The sequence below is a fragment of the Odontesthes bonariensis genome, chromosome 16 (genome assembly GCF_027942865.1).
Source record: "Odontesthes bonariensis isolate fOdoBon6 chromosome 16, fOdoBon6.hap1, whole genome shotgun sequence".
Lineage (NCBI taxonomy): Eukaryota > Metazoa > Chordata > Actinopteri > Atheriniformes > Atherinopsidae > Odontesthes > Odontesthes bonariensis.
Window position 1 is genome coordinate 6,020,880 of NC_134521.1, and position 12,752 is coordinate 6,033,631.

The 12,752-nt window shown below is 42.8% G+C and overlaps 1 protein-coding gene across 1 annotated transcript in view; it reads left to right on the forward strand.

Moving 5' to 3' along the window:
• The window catches only part of pds5b (PDS5 cohesin associated factor B), a 30,175-nt gene that overhangs the window by 12,533 nt on the left and 4,890 nt on the right, over positions 1-12,752 (forward strand). Inside the window, exons 8-27 of the mRNA XM_075487515.1 lie at positions 366-506; positions 1,718-1,833; positions 2,181-2,275; positions 2,558-2,703; positions 2,935-3,086; positions 4,152-4,265; positions 4,405-4,486; positions 4,623-4,671; positions 4,772-4,911; positions 8,853-8,968; positions 9,080-9,185; positions 9,440-9,600; positions 9,814-9,937; positions 10,066-10,224; positions 10,410-10,478; positions 10,674-10,810; positions 10,985-11,108; positions 11,318-11,522; positions 11,683-11,797; positions 12,565-12,697. Coding sequence (XP_075343630.1) covers positions 366-506; positions 1,718-1,833; positions 2,181-2,275; positions 2,558-2,703; positions 2,935-3,086; positions 4,152-4,265; positions 4,405-4,486; positions 4,623-4,671; positions 4,772-4,911; positions 8,853-8,968; positions 9,080-9,185; positions 9,440-9,600; positions 9,814-9,937; positions 10,066-10,224; positions 10,410-10,478; positions 10,674-10,810; positions 10,985-11,108; positions 11,318-11,522; positions 11,683-11,797; positions 12,565-12,697 — 2,484 coding nt within the window. The remainder of the gene's footprint in view (positions 1-365; positions 507-1,717; positions 1,834-2,180; positions 2,276-2,557; positions 2,704-2,934; positions 3,087-4,151; positions 4,266-4,404; positions 4,487-4,622; positions 4,672-4,771; positions 4,912-8,852; positions 8,969-9,079; positions 9,186-9,439; positions 9,601-9,813; positions 9,938-10,065; positions 10,225-10,409; positions 10,479-10,673; positions 10,811-10,984; positions 11,109-11,317; positions 11,523-11,682; positions 11,798-12,564; positions 12,698-12,752) is intronic.

The window sequence follows — 12,752 nt, forward strand, 5'->3', positions numbered from 1 at the left end:
ACAGGGGCGTGATATTAACTCTGCCAGAATTGAAACCAGGACCAGTCGTGTTTGAAATGTCCTCGCTCTCCCAAGAGGCTCACATCTGAGCCCACGATAACACGAACAGATGTGCTGCATATTTAACACAACTTTTGAGCACGATAAATGTTCTGCTTCCAGATTAATCTCTCAGAGTATCTGTGCATATTTGGAGCCATGTAATTCAGATCTTGTTGTAGGTTACGGGTTGTGACATTTCCCCACAACTTGAGGAACGAGCTCGGTGCGGAGCTCCTGGCTTCGTCGCGGCTTCAGAGGATGTGTTGCGTGCATGATTTTCCGTGTGACCTCTTATTCTTCCCCTCCTTGTCCTTCTCCTGCAGTTCTTCAACCAGGTGCTCATGCTGGGGAAGACCTCCGTCAGTGATCTGTCTGAGCATGTTTTCGACCTCATCTTGGAGCTGTACAACATAGACAGCCACCTGCTCCTCTCAGTGTTGCCACAGTTGGAGTTTAAACTCAAGGTACAGACGAAACCGTCAATTATGCACCATCTGCAATTAATATGTGCATTTATCAGAATTAGAGTTACTTTTTAGATCATCAGGTGCTACTTTATTAAATATTCCTAAAATGAAATGTAAAAAGACGGGTGAAGCTGCTTTCTGTTTTTATGCAGCAAAAATCTGGAACTCTCTACCAGTGTATATTCGTCAGTCAACAGATATTACAAACTTTAAAAAGCAGCTAAAAACACATCTATACACCCTCGCCTTCTACTAGTTTAATATATTCTATTATTATTATTATTATTATTATTACTATTTATATATTACATTTGTTTCTCTATTTTATTGGTAAATTCATTTTTCTATTTTTAGTACTTTATCTTTAATTTATATCTATTTAAGTAACATGTTCTATTGTACTATATTTTGTTATTCTTGTAGTTATTTTACTTTATATATTGATCTTATTTGTAAAGCACTTGAGCTACATTTTGTGTATGAAAGGTGCTATATAGATATAATATTATTATTATTATTATTATTATTATTATAATATTTTCATGATTTGAAATGTGATCTCCATCATACGTCATATACAGGTAAGTAATATATAATCTGCGAATTAGAGTATCCTTTTCTTTTTAAATTTTTATTATTATTATAATACTCGGCCTTCCAACTTTTTAAAATGGGTTCATATTTTCATTCAAACTAGACTAAAAAGCAGATTCTCTGACCCATTACCCACAGAACTGCATATCTTCACCTTCTCCACGGGTTTGTTGATTCACATTAGAAAGATAAAGCAGTCAGCATAATGTTGCCTCTGCAGCGTCTCATAAAGACATCCTGCTGATGGATAACCCTCATTAACTGTTCAGAGGGAGCGTAGATCACCACTGTCTACTCAAAATAATAGCTGTGATAAAAATCCTTCTACGGCAGACTACACACACACACACTCACACACTCATGCAAGCTCATTTAATCAATTTCTTCTTGTTTCTCTTATTTTTCTCCCTGCTTCCCTCCTCGCTCCTTCCCTCTTTTATTTATCCTGTTCTCCTTTGTGCGTTCTCCTCTTCCCCGGCTCACTTCATACCCTGATTGATGCCAATAAAACTGCGGCCACCGCGTGTTATGAAAGTGTGAATGTTTGTAACGCAGCTGATGGGAATGACTTCAGTGCATCACGTCTCTCTCTCTGTGTTTCTCTTTCTCTGCAGAGTAATGACAATGACGAGAGGCTACAGGTGGTGAAGCTGTTAGCTAAGATGTTCGGAGCCAAGGACTCTGAGTTGGCTGCACAGAACAAGCCACTCTGGCAGTGTTACCTGGGCAGGTGTGTGTCAGTGGAAAAGTTGTTTTGGTATTAACCCGGTTTTCGGGTGTTTATTGTTGTCGGTTTGCCTGTGGATTAAAGTAAAGAGGATTGACATTTTTGCCAACCAGGGATTAGGAATCCTGTGTCTCGGCAGGTCTCTCCTCTTTCCTTTTAGGATATCAAACCTATTTGTTGACGCTTTCAGAGTCTGAGTGTTTTGTCTTGTGCTTTTTTTCGTCGCCGTTGGCTTGCCGGGTACAGAATGAGCATACGGCAAATGCCTGTCGACTTGTTCGGGCTTTGTGTGTGTATCTGTCAGCGTTTCCGAGCCGACGGTATTAACGCGTACACATTTTGCCCCAAAGGTTTAATGACATCCATGTGCCTATCAGACTGGAGTGCGTAAAGTTTGCAAGTCATTGTCTGATGAACCACCCGGACCTGGCCAAAGACCTCACAGGTAAGTCATTTCCTTTCACTTCTCATTTTTAAAGCTTTAACTGCACCCACTTCCCCCGGAAAACGATGCTTTTGTAAGTTGAGACACATGCCAAAGAAATCCACAAGTTATTTTGATTCTCTGTGAAGGGTTTACCACAACCTACGATCTCCTAATTTTATCCTTTAGAAGGCTTTAGATTAAACTAAAAGAATCGCCTGATGGTTCTACAGTGTTGGAAGTTGGCAGGTCCTCCCATAGCACACTCATTTGATGTTGTTTTTAACCCTTTTCCTTTCCTAGAATACCTGAGAGTCAGATCACATGACCCAGAGGAGGCAATCCGCCATGATGTCATTGTCTCCATAGTAACTGCTGCTAAGAAAGACTTGTCCCTCGTCAATGATGCTCTGCTGAATTTTGTGAAGGAGAGGACCTTGGACAAGAGAGTAATTGAGCAAAAATTTTTTCCCTAAATGTTTGCGTGTTCTCACAGTTGTGTGTAGACCTGGATGATTGGCTTAAAAAAAAACAAACACACACACAAGTCTTTGTCAAGTTGATCCGTATCATTTAGGATATTTTTAGGGATTTGCCACCACGTTAACTGTGAATTTAACCAAAGCTCTCCAGTGTGAAAGATGCCTCTCCTTTTTTTGTTATTCCCTGCCTTCCATCAGTGGCGCGTGCGTAGGGAGGCGATGATGGGCCTGGCATCGATCTACAGGAAGTACGCACTGCAAGGAGAAGGAGGCAGGGAGGCCTCGAAACAGATTTCCTGGATCAAAGACAAACTGCTTCATATCTACTACCAGAACAGCATTGATGACAGGTTTGTGAACATGGCTTCCTTTTTCTTTATATCACGGGGAGAAAATAAAAAAATTAAAAAAACATCATGAACTTCACTAAAGCCATTTGATACCTAAGACTTTAAAGGCTAGAGGAGTTCAACCCGTTTCCTAACAAATGCTGATCAGGCTCCGAGTCCCTTCGATTTCTCTTCGTTTTTTTTTTTTTTTTGCAGTCGCAGCTTTTGTGCTTTGGAAGCAAAACGCTGCACTTAGGGATTTCACTCGATTCATTTGTGGACAACCAGAAGAATTTAGATAATGACATCGCATTGTAATATTTCACCGCAGAATTGAATCGATGCTGAATGCCATCAGTGCACGATGGTGTTTAAGTCAGGGCCTCAGAATCCAAAGAGAAAAGTGTTTCTTCAAACTCCAATCATGCCGTGTATCACAGCATTTTGATCGCTCAGAGGAGGCGGTATTTTGACCCCGTCCCGTCTGAGAAAAGCCAACCGTTTTCTCAGACGAGGCCCGCTTATTTTTGCTATTCTTTGAGGCACATTTTACACTGCAGCATCACTCGCCCGACTTCAACAAGAACAATTTGGTGTATTATTGCTCCTCCGCCCACACACGCTTGCTTTTACCCCTCCGTGGGTTGTTCTGAGCCATTTTTCAAAACGTTGCAACCTCAAGTGGAAGTAGATTCATCTATTACGAGACAGAGTGGCGAGATCTTCAAAAAGGACGAGCAAAGACCAAAATGCCTCCATGAATCGTTGCTATCTGGGCAAACCACAGAAGAACGTCCGCCAGTAGTTTTTCTTTAAATCCCTGTTCTGCAGTGGAGTTGCCAAGTCGCCAGCAGGAAGCCTGTGCTGCAGGAGGCATTTCCTTTGTGCACATTTGTTATTATTTCAGACAATTTGAGCAGCACAGTGAGCGAGTACTTTGTTTGCTTTTTTTTTTTTTTTTTTTAAAGTGTCTTGAATTTTATCTTTAATTCACAAGTGTAAGGGTCAGTGACTTTATAATGTGAAATTATAATGTTTTTTAACTTCTCTTTCCTTTTTATTGAATCACCCCCCTGGTATGAACAGGTTGCTGGTGGAGCGAGTCTTTGCCCAATATATGGTTCCTCACAACCTGGAGACCAGTGAAAGAATGAAGTGTCTTTACTACCTGTATGCTACCCTGGACACAAATGCTGTCAAGTAAGTCCAGATTTCTTCATATTCCCTCTATGAATGTGCATAAATAGATCGTAAAAGGAAATCTTTCTATTTATTTTTTTTTTCTTTGCTTTTAAACTGTAATGGGACCTTTATTTCTCATTGTTTGTGTCTCTTTCAGAGCTTTGAACGAGATGTGGAAGTGCCAGAACTTGTTAAGACACAATGTCAAAGACCTGCTGGACCTGATCAAAAAACCCAAGGTACCTCTTGGTGATGCATACCACCAAACATTATAAGCACGTTAACACATCAAGCTCCCTGTGTTCTGTTTTTCTAAACTTTTTTGTTGTTGTTGCCTTTGCTTTTTTTTTTTTTTTTTTTTTTAATTTGCCGCAGTCTGAAGCTTCCAGCAAAGCTGTATATGCCAAAATCATGGTGATCACAAGTAAGAGATCTCTCTAGAATCACTAACTTTGTCCTCTTGGCATAGCTTACCTTTTTCTTTTCAAACCTATTGCATAGACGAGCTTTCTGTGTGTTTACAGGGAACCTGCCTGACCCGGGCAAAGCTCAGGACTTCGTCAAAAAGCTGGCTCAGGTCCTGGATGATGATGAGCGGATCAGAGATCAGTTGGAAACCCTGGTCAGCCCCGCCTGCTCTTGCAAGCAAGCTGAAGTCTGTGTGGTGGGTTTTGGCAGTTTGTTTATATTAATAATAGGGCTGGGCAACGATTACAATTTTTAATCTAATTAATCACATGATTTACCTGATTAATCACGATTAATCGCATTTGTACGCAAAATCCAAAAATGAATTCAAAAGTAGTGTATAGCTTTTAGCATTTAGCTTTATTTTAAATGTGCTGCCATATGAATGAAAGTGCCATAACATTTGTTGTGCAAACACACTTTTAACATCAGCATCTTTCTGTAGTTTTTATGTAGAAGCCTCGCTCCACTGTCTGTTTCCTTGAATGACTTGCTGCTATCAGTTGTGTGTTTTGCATTTAAGTGATATTTTAGACTGGAACTACTACAGTTATAAGACAATTCAACTTGGCCGTGTTTACAGATGACTTTGGTTCTGTCGACTCCGCCGTCTCAAAGAACATGAAAATGGCCGAGTAAAAGTTCCGTACCCTTCTCCATGTTTGGTGGATCCGCCGATTACTTTCTTTTTCCGGTTCCACAGCAGACAGCAACAGACTTTTACAAAATAAAATAATAATAGTAAATTTAATTTAGAAGGCGCCTTTCTGGACACTCAAAGTCACCGTACATAAAGTAGATAAAAACACATCAATATCACAAGAAGTAAAAAAACAAAAACATAACAATATCCCAAATAGACAGAATATGGATTGTTACAAACAAAGGCTGGGACAAGGAAGTTGGTGGTGAGACGGGTGGAGGGGACAGACAGGTGTATGGCAGAGGAGGATCTAAGAGAGCGGGAGGGGGTGTGAACATGGAGGAGGTCTGACAGATATGAGGGGGCAAGATTTTGAAGAGCCTTGAATGTTACTAGCAGAACTTTGTACCGAATGCGAAACTGAACCAGAAGCCAGTGGAGCTGTTGAAGGATAGAGGGGATGTGGTGGATAGAGGGGTTTTTTGTTATAATGCGGGCAGCTGAATTCTGGACCAGTTGAAGTTTGTGTTTTGATTTTTGAGGGAGGCCAAAGAGGAGAGAGTTGCAATAGTCCAGGCGTGAGGTGACGAGGCTGTGGACAAGAATGGCGGCAGTGTGATGGGTAAGGGAGGGACGGAGGCGGTTTATGCTTCTTAAGTGGAAGTAGGCGGACCGGGGTAATGTTATTGATATGAGATTGAAAGGATAGTGTGCTGTCGAGGATGACACCTAGACTCTTAACCTGGGGGGAGGGTAAAACGGAGGAGCTGTCAATAAGGAGTGGGAAGCTGTTGGTTTTTGATAGAGTGGATTTTGTGCCAATGAGGAGAACCTCTGTTTTACTACTGTTTAATTGAAGGAAGTTTTGAGTGAACCAGGCTTTTATTTCAGAGATGCAATCTGTGAGGGAGGTGGGCGGAAGAGAGGATGAAGGTTTAGTGGTGAGGTAGAGCTGGGTGTCATCTGCATAGCAGTGGAAGTGGATGTTGAATATGCGTAAGATATTGCCAAGGGGAAGGAGGTAGATGATGAAGAGGAGGGGCCCCAGAACAGAGCCCTGGGGCACACCTGGGGTGACGGGGGAGGGGGTGGATTTGAGGGACTTGAGTTGCATGAACTGAGTGCGGCCAGAAAAGTACGACGTAAACCAGTCCAGGGGAGTGTGGGTGATGCCAATGGAAGAAAGCCTGCTGAGGAGGGTGGTGTGACAGATGGTATCAAAAACTGCACTCAGGTCAAGGAGGATGAGGATGGTGAGTAGTCCAGAGTCAGATGCCATTAGGAGGTCATTGGTAATTTTGATGAGTGCTGTTTCAGTGCTATGGAGTGGGCTAGTGCTGGGCGGTATGACCAAAAATACATATCACGGTATTTTTTTCATGGTTTCACGGTATATCACGGTATTTTGTTTCCATGCATAATTAGGTGTTCACAGCATTTTCTACAGATTGAGAACAGAATTAAAAATTAAAATAAAAATTCTTCAAAATAATTCATTCGTTAATAATTGGTCACACAGAACTTTATTGTATTAATATTCACATCTTCATTGTAAACAAATTAATAACATGGCTAATTACACTGGTCAGACTGTTCAGCTCTGTTTCAGACTGATACCTCCGGTTCAGGCTGGTCCTCATCCTCAACACGTCTCTTTTTCAATCGTGGAAAATATTTTTCTGGATTGAAGCAGCAAACATTCAGTGTAAGAGTTTAAAAAACCTACTTTATTTGATTCACAGCTGCTAGTGTTTAGACCTCGACAACCCAACTACTTTTTTTTTTTTTTTTTTTTCACGGCAAACTTGCGACTAGTTAACTTTATAAAGAAGGCGTAATCGCTTGTTTGCTATGGGACGGGTCGGGACAGGACAACATTGTATTAAAAATATAAAATATTTTCATAGGACTTTTTAATGGGAGCTAATCTAACACGGCGCTGAAGCTAGCAAGCTGCCATGCTTCCCAGGCATGATCTCGCTGACACACGCGGTGTGCACGGAGGGGAGGGGCTGTGTGTGTGTGTGTGTGTGTGTGTGTGTGTGTGTGTGTGTAGGCTGACAGAGAGACGGAGGGAGCAGGGAAAGGAAATGCAGCTTAATGAATACCAGTATTTTTGAAATAGCGTTAAAAATAGACAGTAAACATGCGTGTTTAGAAGCGCAACACTGAAAAGGGTCCCGTCTCAAACAATGTCGCGCGACGCAGCGTTCCCCCCGTTGTGTAATCAAATACACCGGTATGGCGGTATATTAAAAATTCATATCATAACGAAATTATAAACCGGTATTCGGTGTGAACCGGTATACCGCCCAGCACTAGAGTGGGCGGAAACCGGACTGGAAAGCCTGTGAGCAACAGACTTTTACAATAATAAAATAAATAATACAGTGGAAACCGCTTATAGTGATCACTTTGGTCCAGAGCCAATTTGAACACTATAAGCGGTTGATTACTAAAACAGAATTTGTATTACAGTACAGGTATTTCACTTATTTTTTTATGCAGAATGAGAAAAATGAAATGAAACGGATAGCTTCAGCATTTACTGAATTTTATTATCATGCAAGTTTAATTGCAGTACTGAACAGTCCGCCATCGTTTTCTTTCTCCGTCGTTAGCATTCATGACTGTCTCTCGTTGCTTAATTAGACTACACAAGGTACCCTGAGGAAGGCCAAGCTTCGCCGCAGCATCTCGTTGGCTCGTTTTTGGTAATTTGTCATACGCTTCGAGGAGACTACGTTTTTCATTCAGAGAAAATGACTTCCTTTTTCCAGCCATGATTCGCGCGCTTGCTGCCCGGTGTCAACTCGTTACGTTAGCTAGCGAGGCAGAAGCAGACGTCCAGATTCAAGTTATCACTTAAATTATTTTTGCACATGTTTACATTCATAAAATGGCTAAAAATTAACATTATAAGCGGATTTCTTGATCACTATAAACTAATTATTTAAACAGCATTTGTATAGAAATGATTCCGTCCCAAGCCTTTTGATCTATATAAGCGGTTGATTACTATATCCGTGACCACTATAAGCGGTTTCCACTGTAAAACAAGGGTGGTCCGTGGCGTAGTGGGTTGAGCAGGCTCCCCATGTACAAGAGGCTACAGTCCTCGCTGCAGCTGGCCCCGGTTCGAGTCCCGCATTGGAAGGCCCTGTGCTGTGTGTCGTTCCCCCTCTCTCTGCCCCCTGCTTCCTGTCTCCCATTAAAGGCACAAAAGCCCCCAAAAAATGTAATTTAACTTTTTGAACTTTTTTTTAGATAAGATTTAAATAGATAAAACCTGCGTTAATGCGCGATAAAATATTTATCTGCGTTAAATAATTAACGAGTTAACTCGCCCAGCCCTAATTAATAAGAACCATTATTATTGTTATTATTATTAGTAGTAGTTTGAAAGTATGACCAAAGTCCAAATGAACTGCAGTGTCTGCTCTACCATTTTATTCTAATCTTTTGTATGCATGTATTTTTTTTCACCTCCTTAGCGGGACATCACTAAGAAGCTTGGCAGTCCCAAACAACCCAGCAATCCATTCCTGGAAATGGTCAAGTTCTTATTGGAGAGGATCGCTCCGGTACACATCGACACAGAATCCATCAGGTACTGAGTTGGTGTGCGAAGGAAAAACTCCCAAGACAAAAAAGTATCATTTGATTCCAGTGTGCAGTAATTCTTCTCTCCTTTTCATCCCGCCCAACTGCCACCTGTCAGTGCTTTGATAAAACAGGTAAACAAATCTATAGATGGAACAGCTGACGATGAGGAGGAGGGTGTCCCCACCGACGAGGCCATCAGAGCAGGACTAGAACTGCTAAAGGTAACAAACTTGTAAGAAACTCCGACTGAAAATCTGCATATGAAGCTTTAATGACGAAAAGGAGAAAAAGAAATCCAGGATCCATCGTGTCCCTCCTACAGTTGCGCTCCAGATGCAGAGCTCATTGTTGATGACGTCTAAAAGGCTTTTAATGTTTTCCAGTTGTAGATTTTTCTTAAAATGTTTTTAAGCATTTTTATGACTAAAAATCCGTTCTTCACGAAGCTTTTCCATCCGTTTTAAATCCCGCACAGGTGCTCTCCTTCACACACCCGGTGTCGTTCCACTCCGCAGAGACGTTCGAGTCCCTGCTGGGCTGCCTGAAAATGGACGACGAGAAGGTGGCCGAAGCCGCGCTGCAGATCTTCAAGAACACAGGCAACAGGATGGAGGAGAGCTTTCCCCACATCAAGTCGTATGTTTTCTTTGTTTTTTTTTTTACCTGAAAGCACTAACACATGCACTGCTTATCTGGTATGCAGCCGTGCGCTGGAATGACTCTGCTTTGTATTTTAGACTGAAACGTGCACAAGTCAGGCCAGACTCTCTGTGACCTGAGATAATGCCTCATTTTGTTCATTTTTGTGTTTGTTTTTTTTAATGATGTTCTCCTGCCTGCGCCCCCAAGTGTTCTGCTGCCAGTACTGCAAGCCAAAGCTAAGAGAGGCCCCCCTCGCCAGGCCAAGTATGCCATCCACTGCATCAACGCCATGTTCAGCAACAGAGACACGCACTTTGCCCAAATCTTTGAGGTCAGTCGCCAAAGTTTTTTTTTTTTTGCCCTGCGTATTGGTGCATGCGACATGGATCTTCAGGTTTTTTTTGCCCACCTGTTTGCGGTTGGACGTAGGAATCAATGAAAGGTTGTGTATGTCTCCAGCCCCTGCACAAAGGCCTGGACCCTGCTAACCTGGAGCAGCTCATCACTCCTTTGACCACCCTGGGTCACCTGGCCCAGCTGGCCCCAGAACAGTTTGCCGCTCCGCTGAAATCTCTTGTTGCCAACTTCATTGTGAAGGATCTGCTCATGAACGACAGGGTACTGACACACTCACATATCGGACATATCTGACAGCAGTTAGAAAGTATTTTGCACTATTTAAGGTTTAGGGAGAATAAGCAGCCGGGTGAAACCCTGAACCAACACTACCCAAAGTTTCCTGAAGCTGTTCATCGCTTTTCTTGTGAAATAAGCACATTGAATAAGTTTTGTTGTGTCTGTAGATCCCAGGCAAGAAGACAACCAAACTATGGGTTCCTGATGATGAAGTATCTCCAGAGACTCTGGCTAAGGTCAGTGCTGAACCCTCAAGTCTTCTTGCTTATTTAGTTAGGATTTTCCTGCTAATTATCACATCACAGTTTAACCTTATTCACCGGCCCCTAACGAGGAAATGCTTCATATTTAACGTCATTAAACCAGTGGCGCACTTTGCTGCCACCAGAAAAGTCCCGTGACCTCGTACTTTTCCATCCATCTCCTCTCAGATCCAGGGTATAAAGCTGATGGTGAGGTGGTTGCTGGGAGTGAAGAACAACCAGAGCAAATCGGGAAACTCCACCCTGAGAATGCTGACTGCTATCCTGCACAGTGATGGGGACCTAACTGAGCAGGGCAGAATGGGGTAAGTTCCGTTTTCATCAGCCCAGAGCCGCGTTCCAGCTGCGTGCAACATGAGGGTTGATGGTTCTGTGAACCCGCGGGGGGAACGGGGGCTTCACTTTTAAACACCAGTGGCGGATAGATGAAGAAATCTTCTCTTACTCTCGTCTCCTCTGCTTCCCCTGTCTTCACCTAGCAAACCAGATATGTCGCGGCTGCGGCTGGCGGCAGCGTGCGCCCTGCTGAAGCTGGCACAGGAGCCCTGCTATCACGAAATCATCACATTGGAGCAATATCAGCTTTGTGCTCTGGTCATCAATGTAAGAACTTTTTCTTTAGGCTCTACGTTTTATCTTGGAGTTTACTGCTTAGACATGAGATTGTTTTTGAAGCGATGCACGAGTGTGTTTTACCCAGTGTCCTCCCTCCACCACATTTCCCTTTGTTGCCGTTGCTCTTTTTCGCCATCCAATCCCTCCGTCTCATGACCGGTTACTTTTCTCCTCGCGCCTTTTCTGTCTCGCCGCAGGACGAGTGTTACCAGGTGCGACAGTGTTACGCCCAGAAGCTTCACCGAGGCCTGTGCCGCCTCCGTCTGCCCCTGGAATACATGGCAGTGTTCGCTCTGTGTGCCAAGGACCCCGTGAAGGAGAGGAGGGCTCACGCACGGCAGTGCTTAGTGAAAAACGTCAACATACGCAGAGAGTACCTCAAGCAGCATTCAGCCATCAGCGGTAATCAATTCGTCCATTTATTTCCTCAGAAGCAGCTGTAAAAGCAGCGCGCGAAACAAGCCTCAAATGCTTAAAGTTCAATTGAAATGCTTAAAGAATAAGACTTTTTTTGATGGATTAAAAAAAATAAATAAATAACCTGCATGATTTCCACCAACAGACAAGTTGTTCTCTCTGCTGCCGGAGTACGTGGTGCCCTACACCATCCACCTGCTGGCACATGACCCAGACTATGTGAAGGTGCAGGACATCGAGCAGCTGAAAGAAATCAAAGAGTAAGTAGTGAAAAAGTGCTGACGATGAAGCGAGTGTGAACCATTTCAACCTGGTGCGTGTTTCTGTGGTCGCTGGGACAGCAGCTGCGTTGGCTGTAAAAAGCCGGCGTTGAATTAGCTCAGTTTGATCTGTTAGGTACTCGGTGCTATTACACTTTTCTTTTTTTCTAATCCTAAAACAACCGTGCCAGAAGACACATTTTGTGTTCACAGATAAGGCATTACTGTTTAAGAAGGGTCCATTTTTGCGTCTACATCACGCAAACATTACACTAAGGTTGCTGAAACTACTAAAATCCAGTTGTTATGTGCCCAAAGAATTAAACTACCAATATATACCGAACGACCCGGTTTTGCAATCAATAGATTATTTTTCTTCTTCTTCTTCTTCCACGATGACTCGTGCATATTCCAAAGTGACAATGCCAGGGCTCATAGGGTTCAACTTGTGGAGGAGGGGTTCAGGGAGCATGACACCATAAAGTCCAGACCCCAACTTGACTTAGAATCTTGGGGATGTGACGGAGAAGACTTTCAGCAGCGGCTTAACTCTCTCATTATCACCACAAGATCTTGTAGATGGATTAACGCCTCTTTGGACGACTTAGCGTGAGCTTAATCGCAACTCTGCCGTGGCAAACACGCGCCCTAATGAAAGCTGAAGGAGGTGCCAATAAAATACCAGTGTGGTCCACGTCCAAGAACTCGTTTCAAAACTGCCCCTCTAATTTCAGAAGCTCCCATGTTAAACTTGTGTCTCTCGTTAGGGCTCTGTGGTTCGTCCTCGAGATCATCATGGCCAAGAATGAGAACAACAGCCACGCCTTCATAAGAAAAATGGTGGAAAACATCAAACAGACAAAAGACGCCCAGTCCCCCAGCGATCCCAAAACCAATGAGGTACACGCTACTTTTTTTCTTCTTCTTTTTTTTTTTTTTTTTTTTTTTTTTTATC